At 40.8% G+C, this 12,153-nt stretch overlaps 1 protein-coding gene across 2 annotated transcripts in view; it reads left to right on the top strand.

Moving 5' to 3' along the window:
* Positions 1-309: 309 nt before the first annotated feature.
* Positions 310-12,153, top strand: part of BORCS7 (BLOC-1 related complex subunit 7) — a 29,384-nt gene continuing 17,540 nt past the window's right edge. The window contains exon 1 of one of the 2 annotated variants that reach the window (XR_012133054.1): positions 310-506. Coding sequence is in view for 1 of the 2 variants with exons in the window: in XM_037001216.2 (XP_036857111.1) it covers positions 369-506 (138 nt within the window). In the remaining variant the exon portion in view is untranslated. The remainder of the gene's footprint in view (positions 507-12,153) is intronic. The other variant, XM_037001216.2, reaches the window with a different exon arrangement.

Raw genomic sequence — 12,153 nt, 5'->3', positions numbered from 1 at the left:
TTCTCTCTTACTGATGAGGAGCACAAGGCGCACCGCAGAGGTTGAGTAATGAGCAGTCATACATCTATCATTTACCACACTAAACGGTTTAAGTGGGGCTGTAATCAGGCGTTTTGATACTAAACCATGCATTTACTGAAGTTGTCCCCCATCCCTTCAGAGATGTTTGTCTGAGCCCTGTCTTCCTCAGGATATCAACTGAGTATTTTAAATGAATTTGAAGTTAGCAAATATCAACCTCCAGCGGGCACAGGCACCTTCCTTTCTACATCGCAGGAAGAGGTACCTCCTCGTTTCCTTCCGCTTTGAGAATTTTGGCCCCGGCGCCTCGCCGTCGCCCTGTGCGGAGGCATTCACTAGTTGAGGTAATGGCGACTGGGACGCCAGATTCGCAAGCGCGATTCGGTCAGTCCGTGAAGGGGCTTCTCACGGAGAAGGTGAACACCTGTGGTACCGACGTGATCGCGCTCACCAAGCAGGTGCTGAAGGGCTCCCGGAGCTCCGAGGTAGGCTGCGAGCGCACTCCTGGACCTGGGGCCGGGGACTCCCCGACTCCGTCGCCGCCGAAGGCGATCGCGTTGCCTTCTGGGTGTTGTAGGCTGGGCCCTGGCGGCAGAGGGTAGCGCCTGCTCGCAGAGGGCGCGTGTTGCCGTCGTGGGTGTGTAGCCCGTTTGGGTAGGGTGGGCCGCGTGGGTCGGGGAAGGGGACGAGGTGATTTTAGAGCAGAGATTGCCGCAGAACGGCGGATAAGATACCTAATTTGTTTCGGATAAGATACCTAACCAGTACCTAATTTGTTTCTCGGGGTTGTCTCTAGTGAGTATCTGCCCCTTTCGGCCCCCAAATTCCACATGGTTTTACTCTCAACATCCCAGATTCCAGATTCCTTCCACACTTGTGCATCGACTGTGGATTTACTATTTTCTGACCTGTCGTTCTCTCCACATTCTTGGTTTTCTGTTTCTTAGAGTAGCTTTCTCCTTTCCCCAGATAACCGCATTGTCCTCTGGCTGGTTCCATGAATGGAATTATTTGGTGGCTTTTCACGCTAGAAGTTCTTTATATCTGTCTCTTTCTGTCTAAAAAAATTGAACTCCTAGATATTCACCCAAGAGAAGTGAAAATGTATGTCCACACAAAGACTTGTACATGTTCATAACACCTTTATCCGTAACGGCACCAAACTGGAGACAACCCACATGCCCACTGACAAGTGAATGGACAAACAAAAACGGGTCAAATGAGCTACCTATTTCACTCCTAGGTCTCTACCCAGCAGACATGAAAACGTCCGTCATTTTGTTGCGTAAACCAACCTTGCACATAACATCATCTAAGATGTCCAGTTTTTTTTTGAAGTGGAACATCTTCAATACACCTATAGAACAATCTGAATTTTACATTTTTTTTATATTTCTCTGAATTTCTCCTGTAGGCCTTGTTCATAGTTAACTCAATGGCAGTATGTCTTAGCTGCTCATTTTCAACAAGTATTTCTTATTTTCAAGTACTTAGTTTTCATAACAAGAGCAAATTTTTTTTAAACTCATTTCATCAGTTTCTTTATTCATTAAGTTATATAGTTACAGTAGTAAACATATGGCCATAAGTCTTTGGGCTTCTATTTGAATGTTCATAACTTATTTGTATTACTTAAGGGTCCAGTAGAATTGTCTGTACAGAATTAATTTTTTATGTTATATCCTTAGTTTTTATTAATAGTGGCTCTGATAGGTTTTACATTTACTAAAAATAATACTATTTTTGAAGTCGCTGATCTGGGGGGTCCCAGATATGTTTTGCGTAAGGTCCTATGTGATATACTCATTTTAGGATTCATTATCAGAGGGAAGTATAGCTCTTTTCAATTATTATGTAGCCTTTTGCTAAGTAAGAATTATGCAACTCATGGGTTTTACTTTTGCCTTGGTTGTTGCGCAGAAGTTCCTTAAGTCAGTTTGAGTGGTAGACGTGTTTACTTCCTTCTTCTTCTCATGACTTTTAGATTCTGTTTCTTTAAAAGAAAATGTGTATGTATATATGTACACATACACATACATAATTTGCTATAGATTACCTTGAACCTTTCTGGGGGAGAAACAGGGTATAAGTATATAAATTAAAAAAAATAGGTGGTGTTCAAAGTTAACCACCAGTGTGTACTGAGCATTCATCTTCATCATACTAAACTTAAGTTTATTGAGCATCTGCTTTACACTGGACGCTGCTGTGTTTTATAATGCTGAGTTTAATTTATAGTCTTTACAGTCATTAATAAGGAGATACTTAGAGGCTTCAGAGAGAAATTTAACTTGTCCAAGGTCACAGAGTAGTTGGGAAAGAGTAGGATTCAAACCTAGGCAGACTGATTTCTTGGGTGCTACCTCTCGTGGTGCTAGCTGGATTAAGTGGCCAAAAAGCCACTGTGCCATCCTAACAGCCCTCACGTGACTTGTTCCCTCCTGTCCCTCCTTGTGTATTTTTCACATGGATTCTTTGGTAGAAGATTTAGATTGGGGGCTCAGTAAGTGGTGTGGAGTGAGTTAAGATGAAATCAGTCCAGCTTCCTGGGACAGGGTTGACACATCAACTCTCAATTCTCTGAACTTTGTCTTTTTACTGGATCTCTTATATGGTACTTATCATATAGCATATTGCCTTTTTTTCTATAGTTACTTACATATTTTTGCCTTTAACTGACTATGGGTTATTTGGATTGTCTTACTGATTTTCTTTTTCTTCCCTTTTTTGTAGCATTTATCATAATTTATTCCTTTTTAAAGCTGAATAATATTCCATTGTATATTTATACCACATTTTGTTTATCCATTCATTTGATGATGGGGATTTGGGTTGTTTCTACCTTCTGGCTTTGTAAATATACTGCAGTAGACATTGGCACAGAAATACCTATTTGAGACCCCGTTTCAGTTACTTTGGGCACATACCTAGAAGTGTCATTGCTGGGTCATATGGTAATTCTATGTTTAACCTTTTGAGGCACCACCATACTGTTTAATAACACAGTGGGTGCACCATTTTACATATTCCTGTCACTTCACATCATGGACAACATTTGTTATTTTCCACTTCTTATAGCCAACATGATAGATAGGAAGTAGTATCCCCCAGTGGTTTTGATTTGCATTCCTTGAGGACTAGTGATCTTGAGTATTGTTCTTGTTTTTATTGCCCATTTGAATATCTTCTTTGGAGAAGAAGTCTATGAAGGTCCATTGTCCACTTCCAAGTTAGATTTTTTTTCTTTTTTTGTTACTGATTTGTAGGAGTTCTTCATATATTCTGAATATTAATCGCTTATGAGAAATATTATTTGCAAATATTTCTCCTATTCTGTGTTTCCTTTTCACTTTCTTATTAGTGTCCTGAGCTCAGTGAGCTGAATCTCCCAGAGAAAAACATGTCTCAGTGTTTACAGTTGATTTTCATGCAAAAAAAACTTTTGCTCCTGACTTTTGGGGATCTAATGGTAATTCTTTTCTCCACACCTTCTTTCTATTCCTTAGACTTTCTTCTCTAGCTCTTCAATTTGATACTGAGGTTGTCCCAAAGCCACAGGGCACCTCCCTGGGATCGGTCCTGAGGGAAAGGAAGCTCGGGTCCTCGTTGTAGATGTAGAGCCTCCTTTTCGATCCTTTTTGGCCCATAGAGCATTGCCAAATAGCTATTCCATTTGATTAGCTGACAATTTCCATGTGTCAAACGCTCGTTCCACAGCATTCATTTAACAAATACTTATTGAGTGTCTGCTGTGAACCAGGAACTGTCCTAGGTACAAGGGAGAGTATAGTAAACAAAACTAAATCCATGTACTTACATTTTATTTAACAGAAACAAATGAAACAAAAAAATCAGGTGGTAGTAAATACTGTGAAGAAAAGTAAAGCTGGAAATGATGAAAGCATTTAGCTTAAATAGGGTCGTCAGGGAAGGGTTTGCTAAGAAGGTGACATTTGAGCAGACACTTGAATGAAGTGAGGGAGCAGGCTATGTGGACATCTGGAGGCAGAGAGTCCCAAGTAGCAGAAGTGGCAAAAGCAAAGGCCTTGAGATGGGAATGTGTAAGGAATGCAAGGAGGCCAGCAAGGCTGGAACCCTAAGTGAGGAAAAGCATGCCAGCTTATGCACACGGCAGTGAATGCTTGTGACTAATGGCTCCTCTTGTGCACACCTGCACTTCTGCTCCTCCAGTTGAGTTGTGTGCTTTGTAAGGGTCCATTGTGATTTTTCCTAACCCTGTGTAAGGCACTTACATTTGCTATTACAACTACATTATTATTATTATTTTAATCAAGGTATCACTGCTATACAATCTTATGAAGGTTTCACATGAGCAACATTGTGGTTTCAACATTTACCCATATTATCAAGTCTCCCCCCACTGCAGTCATTGTCCATCAGGGTACTAAGGTGCTATAGACTTACTTCTTGCCTTTTCTGTGCTATACTGCATTCCCCGTGACCTACCTTTCTTATGTGTGCTAATTATAATGCCCCTTAATCCCCTTCTCCCTCCCTCCCCACCCATCCTCTCTACCCCCTTCCCTTTGATAGTCACTAATCCCTTCTTGGAGTCTGCTAATCTTCTGCTGTTTTGTTCATTCAGTTTTGCTTTGTTGTTATACTCCACAGATGTGTGAAATCATTTGGTATTTATCTTTCTCCGCCTGGCTTATTTCACTGAACGTAATACCCTCTAGCTCCATCCATGTACAATACATTATTTAATGAAATAATATGGGAAATAATGATGTGTGAGTGCAAAAAAAAAAGAGAGAGAGAGTTGATATTGCTATGCAAACTAAGTTGAAAATCTTGTTGAAAATAAGTGGCTACAACTTAGTAAGAATACTTGTTGAAGATGAGTACCTAAGACTGCCATTGAGTTCATTGTGAGCAAAACACTGGTAAAGCCTAGGGAAAACTTAGTAGAAATATAAAAAAAGCTGTATTCAGATTGTTTTACAAGTGTATTCAAGATGCTGTTTCACTTGAAAGAAACCAAAACTGGACATCTTAGATGATATGTGCACATTTTGGGTTTATATAGGAAAATGATGCGGCGTACCAGTGAAATCATCTGTCATCAAAGAAAAGGCATTAGTCTTAGTAGCCCCTGTGTTCCAGGCAATCCCAAGTCCCCACCAGTCTGTCTTCTAAATGTCTCTCAAATCTTTTTTTTTTTTTTTCAAACTGCAGGTGCTTTCAGGCCACCTGCATTGCTTGCCTTGAGCACGGCAACACTCTCCTACCCAGGATCTTTGCTTCAGTCCTCTCTTTAATCCATTCTGCTGACCACACTTCTGAAACACTAAATCTCAGCATGCCACTTTTATGTAAAACTACACTTAAGAATACAAACCTAACTTTTAGGTTTCAGCTTTGAAGTCACTTCTTTTAGGAAGCCCTCTCTGCCCCTGGGAACCCCTACCTCATGATAAGTTAAACACCCCTGCCAGCCACGTACTCAGGGCATCCCATGCTCACCCATCAGCACTTCCTACAAGCTACTGTAGTGCCTGTGTTCTCTTTGTAACCCCAGATTGTGAGCCCTGCAAGGAAAGGGGCTTTGTCTCTTACTGGCCTATCCGAAGTACTTAAATGTTTGTTGAAAGACTTGAGTCAATAAATGAGGAAGTTTCTGTTAGAACCCTTTCTTTCTCCCATCAGTTTGTCAGTCACCATCTCCAGTCTGTGGGAATTTGGCGTTTGCCACTTAAAAGTGGCCACAAGGAGACTGTAATGGGGTATGTGATGGGGACTTGATAACAGGGGGGAATGTAGTAACCACAGTGTTGCTCATGTGAAACCTGAGCATGAGATTGATTGTATATCAACGATACCTTAAAAAAAAAAATGGCCACAGGAGGGAATAGGCACTCTCACACGTGGGTGGGGATGCAAAATGGTATAACGCTAAAGGAGGGGAATTTGGCAGTATGTAGCAACATTAAAACCCTCATATCCAGCAATCACAATCACAATTCTATGAGTCTATTCCAAAGATATGCAGAGATACTATGGGTATATCCCCAAAAGATGCAAAGATATTTAAGGTGTATTTTGTAGGACAACTTATAATAGTGAAAGACTGAAATAGCTCCAAAGTTCACAGCAGAGGATTGGTTGAAGAAAATCATGGGGGTGATCCAGACAGTGGATTGCTCTGCAGCCATGAAACAACAAGGCAGAGATTCAGTATGTCTTGCTGCAGATCCATCTCAGTATATATTGTCAAGTGAAAATAGGGTGTGGAAGAGTGCATATAGCAGGTTACATTTTAAGTAAAGGGGCAGAATATAATTACATATGTCCATGGTTTTAAAAAGGAGCAATGGAACCATAAACTAAAAACTAATTTAAAAATGATTATGCATAGGGGAGGGAGAGCACAGGGAGGGGAAGGAACAGGGATGGAAGGTCTTAATGTTGTGATTTTAGAGGCATGTAAAAAGTTTATTAATTTTAAGCCTTAAAAATAAATAAATAAAAAAGTTGCCCTGGTGGAAGGTATCTAGGGGCTGTAGCATGCTGGTGCTCCTGGTTAATTTGACATCATCAGTCCCAGGACCTCTCTGACCCAAGGAAACAGAGAAGGTTGATGGGACGCACGTAACAGTGGCTCCCTTTACGTGACTGGACTTGATGTCTGCCAGGGCCGGGGTGCAACAGCAGGCTAGAAACCTCTGATGATCTCTTCTTGCCTCTCAGTGCTGAGTCACATTTTGTTGACCACAGGCCATTGAGCTGAATCCGAGCTCAACTTTTCTCTTTGGTCTTAGGGCCCAGAGAGCTCATTAAAATCGGCTTCCACATTTTTCTTCCCCTGCCCCATGTGGCCGTCCTTCATGTGGCATTCTCCACTTTAAACTCCAAGCGTCTCAGGCCTTTACCCCCCTCAGCGTCTCTCATTACTTTTAGACTTTTCAGCCCTACCCTAACTCCTGCCCCCTCTCTCCTCTCACACCACCCCAAATCCCAAACTTGCCTTTCAGGAATCAGAAGTTAGGTTTTTACTGGGCTTGTGGAGCCAGTTGTTTCTGTAGCCTTCTCCTCTCAACACTTGATTAATAAACTACGCAGAGAGTCAGCAGTTACCAGAGCACCTGATTTCTCGAGCAGTGGCCTCTGGAACACATGTCCAGTCCATGCCAGACTGCCATAGTGACAGTCAATTTGGATTTTCAACATGAACAAATAGAAAACCATCCCGTATTACATTTGGACTGTTTGTAGTTGTATGGGGTGGTGAGTTGGGGGAGGGGAGAGGGCAGTGGTGTAATAGCTGCCAAGAGAAATGGCAGGAAGTTTGAAAGTTTTGATTATTACCATTTTCTTTTCTTGTTTTTTTAAATTTTTTTTTGAGAGGGCATCTCTCATATTTATTGATCAAATGGTTGTTAACAACAATAAAATTCTGTATAGGGGAGTCAATGCTCAATGCACAATCATTAATCCACCCCAAGCCTAATTCTCATCAGTCTCCAATCTTCTGAAGTGTAATGAACAAGTTCTTACATGGTGAACAAATTCTTACATAGGTGAATAAGTTCTTACATGGTAAACAGTACAAGGGCAGTCATCACAGAAACTTTCAGTTTTGATCACGCATTATGAACTCTAATCAGGTCAAATATGAATATTCGTTTGATTTTTATACTTGATTTATATGTGGATCCCACATTTCTCCCTTTATTATTATTATTATTATTATTTTTTTTAATAAAATGCTGAAGTGGTAGGTAGATGCAAGATAAAGGTAGAAAACATAGTTTAGTGTTGTAAGAGAGCAAATGTAGATGATCAGGTGTGTGCCTGTAGACTGTGTTAATCCAAGCTAGACAAGGGCAATAAAACATCCACGGTGCAGAAGATTTCTCTCAAAACAGGTGGGGTGAGGTTCTAAGCCTCAACTCTGTTGATCCCCAATTTCTCACCTGATGGCCCCCCTGTGACTGTGCCTGTCTTAGGTTGTTCCTCCCTTGAGGAATCTTACCTGTCTCTGGCTAACCAGTCATCTTCCGGGGCCATACAGGGAGATGTAAAGTTGGTAAGTGAGAGAGAAGCAATATTGTTTGCAAAGGTTAGCTTTTTACTTCTTTGCAGATTTATGCCCTGTGGCTTCTATGCCCAGCATTTGTCTTGAGGTATCTTTACCACTTGGAGGAATTATGATACTCGTAAATTCGATATGAGGCACGAATTCTATTTAAGGGTTGTAATTAGGAAGGAAGAAGAAAAGCTATAGGAGTAGTGGACGGAAGAAACCATGGGAAGATTGATTATTTCTTTGACATATCTTCTTGTAGAGTAACTTAAGCATGTATAGGTTTTAACTACTAATTAAATTGTGCACACACATTAACATAATAGGAATACAATTACATAACCAAAGCAGACCTATAATTACCAGCCATCTCCAGTGAAACCAAGAAAACCAGTTAGGCACCCTAGGCATTTGTGAAAACTTACCTGTGATATGGTGGATATTGCCCAACTGTACTTGAACAGTCTGAGAGAAATCAGACAAGTTAAAACAACCCATTCCTGGGAACTGTTCACATCCCATATGTTCTTTTAACAGTAGATAGTCTGTAGCCATAAGATTTTGGAGCGCTACAACTTGCACTTCTCCTAATTCTTGGTTGAGTTCCAACAGTATAGATCCAGTCAAATTTGTTGTTTTACTGTATGCAACAGGCCAGCTTAGATATCTCCTTCTTCATTCCCGTGGCAAGTGCAGGAACCAGTGGGATGAATGCAGCTACAACTGTAGTAGCGCCTGGTCTTTGTTGAGGTTTTTTTTTTTTTTTTTTTTTTTTTTTTTGAGAGGACATCTCTCATTTATTGATCAAATGGTTGTTAACAACAATAAAATTCAGTATAGGGGGGTCAACGCTCAATGTACAATCATTAATCCATCTCAAGCCTAATTCTCGTCAGTCTCCAATCTTCTGAAGCATAACGAACAAGTTCTTACATGGTGAACGAATTCTTACATAGTGAATAAATTCTTACATGGTGAACAGTACAAGGGCAGTCATCACAGAAACTTTCGGTTTTGATCATGCAATATGACCTATAAACAATCAGGTCAAATATGAATATTCGTTTGATTTTTGTACTTGATTTATATGTTGATCCCACATTTCTCCTATTATTATTATTATTTTTATTTTTAATAAAATGCTGAAGTGGTAGGTAGATGCAAGATAAAGGTAGAAAACATAGTTTAGTGCTGTAAGAAGGCAAATGTAGATGATCAGATGATCAGGTGTGTGCCTATGGACTAAGTATTAATCCAGGCTAGACAAGGGCAGCAAGACATCCACGGATGCAGAAGATTTCTCTCAAAGCAGGGGGGGTGAGGTTCTGAGCCTCACCTCTGTTGATCCCCAAGTTCTCACCTGATGGCCCCCCTGCGACTGTGCCTGTCTTAGGTTGTTCCTCCCTTGAGGAATCTTACCCGTCTCTGGCTAACCAGTCATCTTCCGGGGCCATACAGGGAGATGTAAAGTTGGTAAGTGAGAGAGAAGCCATATTGTTTGCAAAGGTTAGCTTTTTACTTTTTTGCAGATTTATGCCCTGTGGCTTCTATGCCCAGCACTTGTCTCGAGGTATCTTTACCACCTGGAGGAATTATGATACTCGGTAAATTCGATATGAGGCACGAATTCTATTTAAGGGTTGTAATTAGGAAGGAAGAAGAAAAGCTATAGATGTAGCATATGAAGGAAACTTGGGAGGATTGATTATTTCTTTGACATATCTTCTTGTATAGTACCTTAAGTATGTATAGGTTTTAAACTACTAACTAATTTGCACACACATATTAATATAATAGGAATACGGTGACATAAACAAAGCAAATCTATAATTACCATCCATCTCCAGTGAAGCCAAGAAAACCATTTAGGCACCCTAGGCATTTGTGAAAATTTATCTATGATATGATGGATATTGTCCAACTGTACTTGAACCATCAGACAAATTAAAGCAGCCCATTTCTGGGATCTGTTCACATCCCATATGTTCTTTTAACCATAGTCTATAGTCATGAGATTTTGGAGTGCTACAACTTGCACCCCTCCCAACTCCTGGTTGAGTTCCAACAGTACAGATCCGGTCAAATTCGTTGTCTCACTGTATGCACATGCCAGCCTAGACATCTCCCTCCTCATTCTTATGGCAAGTCCAGGAGACGGTGGGCTGGATGCAGCCACAACCGCAGCATCGTCCGGATCCCTGTGGAGGCTTTTTGATGATCATCCCCCGGCACAAGTCCTCCAGAGAGTGCTGATGCCGGAAGCTCCTCCTCATATCGTATCTTAGTTCATTTTCTGGGTATCCAAGCTAGGCCTTGATCTTCTGCATAGTAACAAACAGACCCTTTGCCCACACTTTGACATGCCCTCTATACCACTGTGCAGAACTCATTGGAGGTCAGCACACAGTAACTGCTTTTTTTTTTTTTTAATTAAGAGAAAGGAATATTATCAGAAAAGAGTACCTCCATAGCTGATCATCTGACACCCTTTAAGTGATCAACATTAAGGATATTTAAAGCATGCGTTGATCTTTGATTTACCAATAGTTTTATCCTGTTAAGGAGTAATCCCCCTTTTCTTTCTTTCTTTCTTTTTTTTTTTTAAATTTTTAATCTACACTTACATGAAGAATACTATGTTTACTCTGCTCTCCCCTATATCAGGTCCCCCCTAACAACCACATTACGGTTACTGTCCATCAGCTTAGCAAAATGTTGTAGAGTCACTACTTGTCCTCTCTGTGTTGTGCAGCCCACCCTCCCCTTGCTCCCTCCCCCCCATGCATGCTAATCTTAATACCCCCCTTCTTCTCCCCCCCCTTATCCCTCCCTGCCCACCCATCCTCCCCAGTTCCTTTCCCTTTGGTACCTGTTAGTCCATTTTTGGGTTCTGTAATTCTGCTGCTGTTTTGTTCCTTCAGTTTTTCCTTTGTTCCTATACTCCTCAGATGAGTGAAATCATTTGGTATTTCTCTTTCTCCGCTTGGCTTATTTCACTGAGCATAATACTCTCCAGCTCCATCCATGTTGCTGCAAATGGTTGGATTTTTCCACTTCTTATGGCTGAGTAGTATTCCATTGTGTATATGTACCACATCTTCTTTATCCATTCATCTACCGATGGACATTTAGGTTGCTTCCAATTCTTGGCTATTGTAAATAGTGCTGCGATAAACATAGGGGTGCATCTGTCTTTCTCAAACTTGATTGCTGCGTTCTTAGGGTAAATTCCTAGGAGTGGAATTCCTGGGTCAAATGGTAGGTCTGTTTTGAGCATTTTGATGCACCTCCATACTGCTTTCCACAATGGTTGAACTAATTTACATTCCCACCAGCAGTGTAGGAGGGTTCCCCTTTCTCCACAGCCTCGCCAACATTTGTTGTTGTTTGTCTTTTGGATGGCAGCTATCCTTACTGGTGTGAGGTGATACCTCATTGTAGTTTTAATTTGCATTTCTCTGATAATTAGCGATGTGGAGCATCTTTTCATGTGTCTCTTGGCCATCTGTATTTCTTTTTTGGAGAACTGTCTGTTCAGTTCCTCTGCCCATTTTTTAATTGGGTTATTTGTTTTTTGTTTGTTGAGGCGTGTGAGCTCTTTATATATTCTGGACGTCAAGCCTTTATCGGATCTGTCATTTTCAAATATATTCTCCCATACTGTAGGGTTCCTTTTTGTTCTATTGATGGTGTCTTTCGCTGTACAGAAGCTTTTCAGCTTAATGTAGTCCCACTTGCTCATTTTTGCTGTTGTTTTCCTTGCCCGGGGAGATATGTTCAAGAAGAGGTCACTCATGTTTATGTCTAAGAGATTTTTGCCTATGTTTTGTTCCAAGAGTTTAATGGTTTCATGACTTACATTCAGATCTTTGATCCATTTTGAGTTTACCTTTGTATATGGGGTTAGACAATGGTCCAGTTTCATTCTCCTACATGTAGCTGTCCAGTTTTGCCAGCACCATCTGTTGAAGAGACTGTCATTTTGCCATTGTATGTCCATGGCTCCTTTATCAAATATTAATTGACCATATATGTTTGGGTTAATTTCTGGGGTCTCTAATCTGTTCCACTGGTCTGTGGCTCTG

The sequence above is a fragment of the Manis javanica genome, chromosome 7 (assembly GCF_040802235.1).
Source record: "Manis javanica isolate MJ-LG chromosome 7, MJ_LKY, whole genome shotgun sequence".
Lineage (NCBI taxonomy): Eukaryota > Metazoa > Chordata > Mammalia > Pholidota > Manidae > Manis > Manis javanica.
This window is presented reverse-complemented; position numbering and strand designations above follow the sequence as displayed.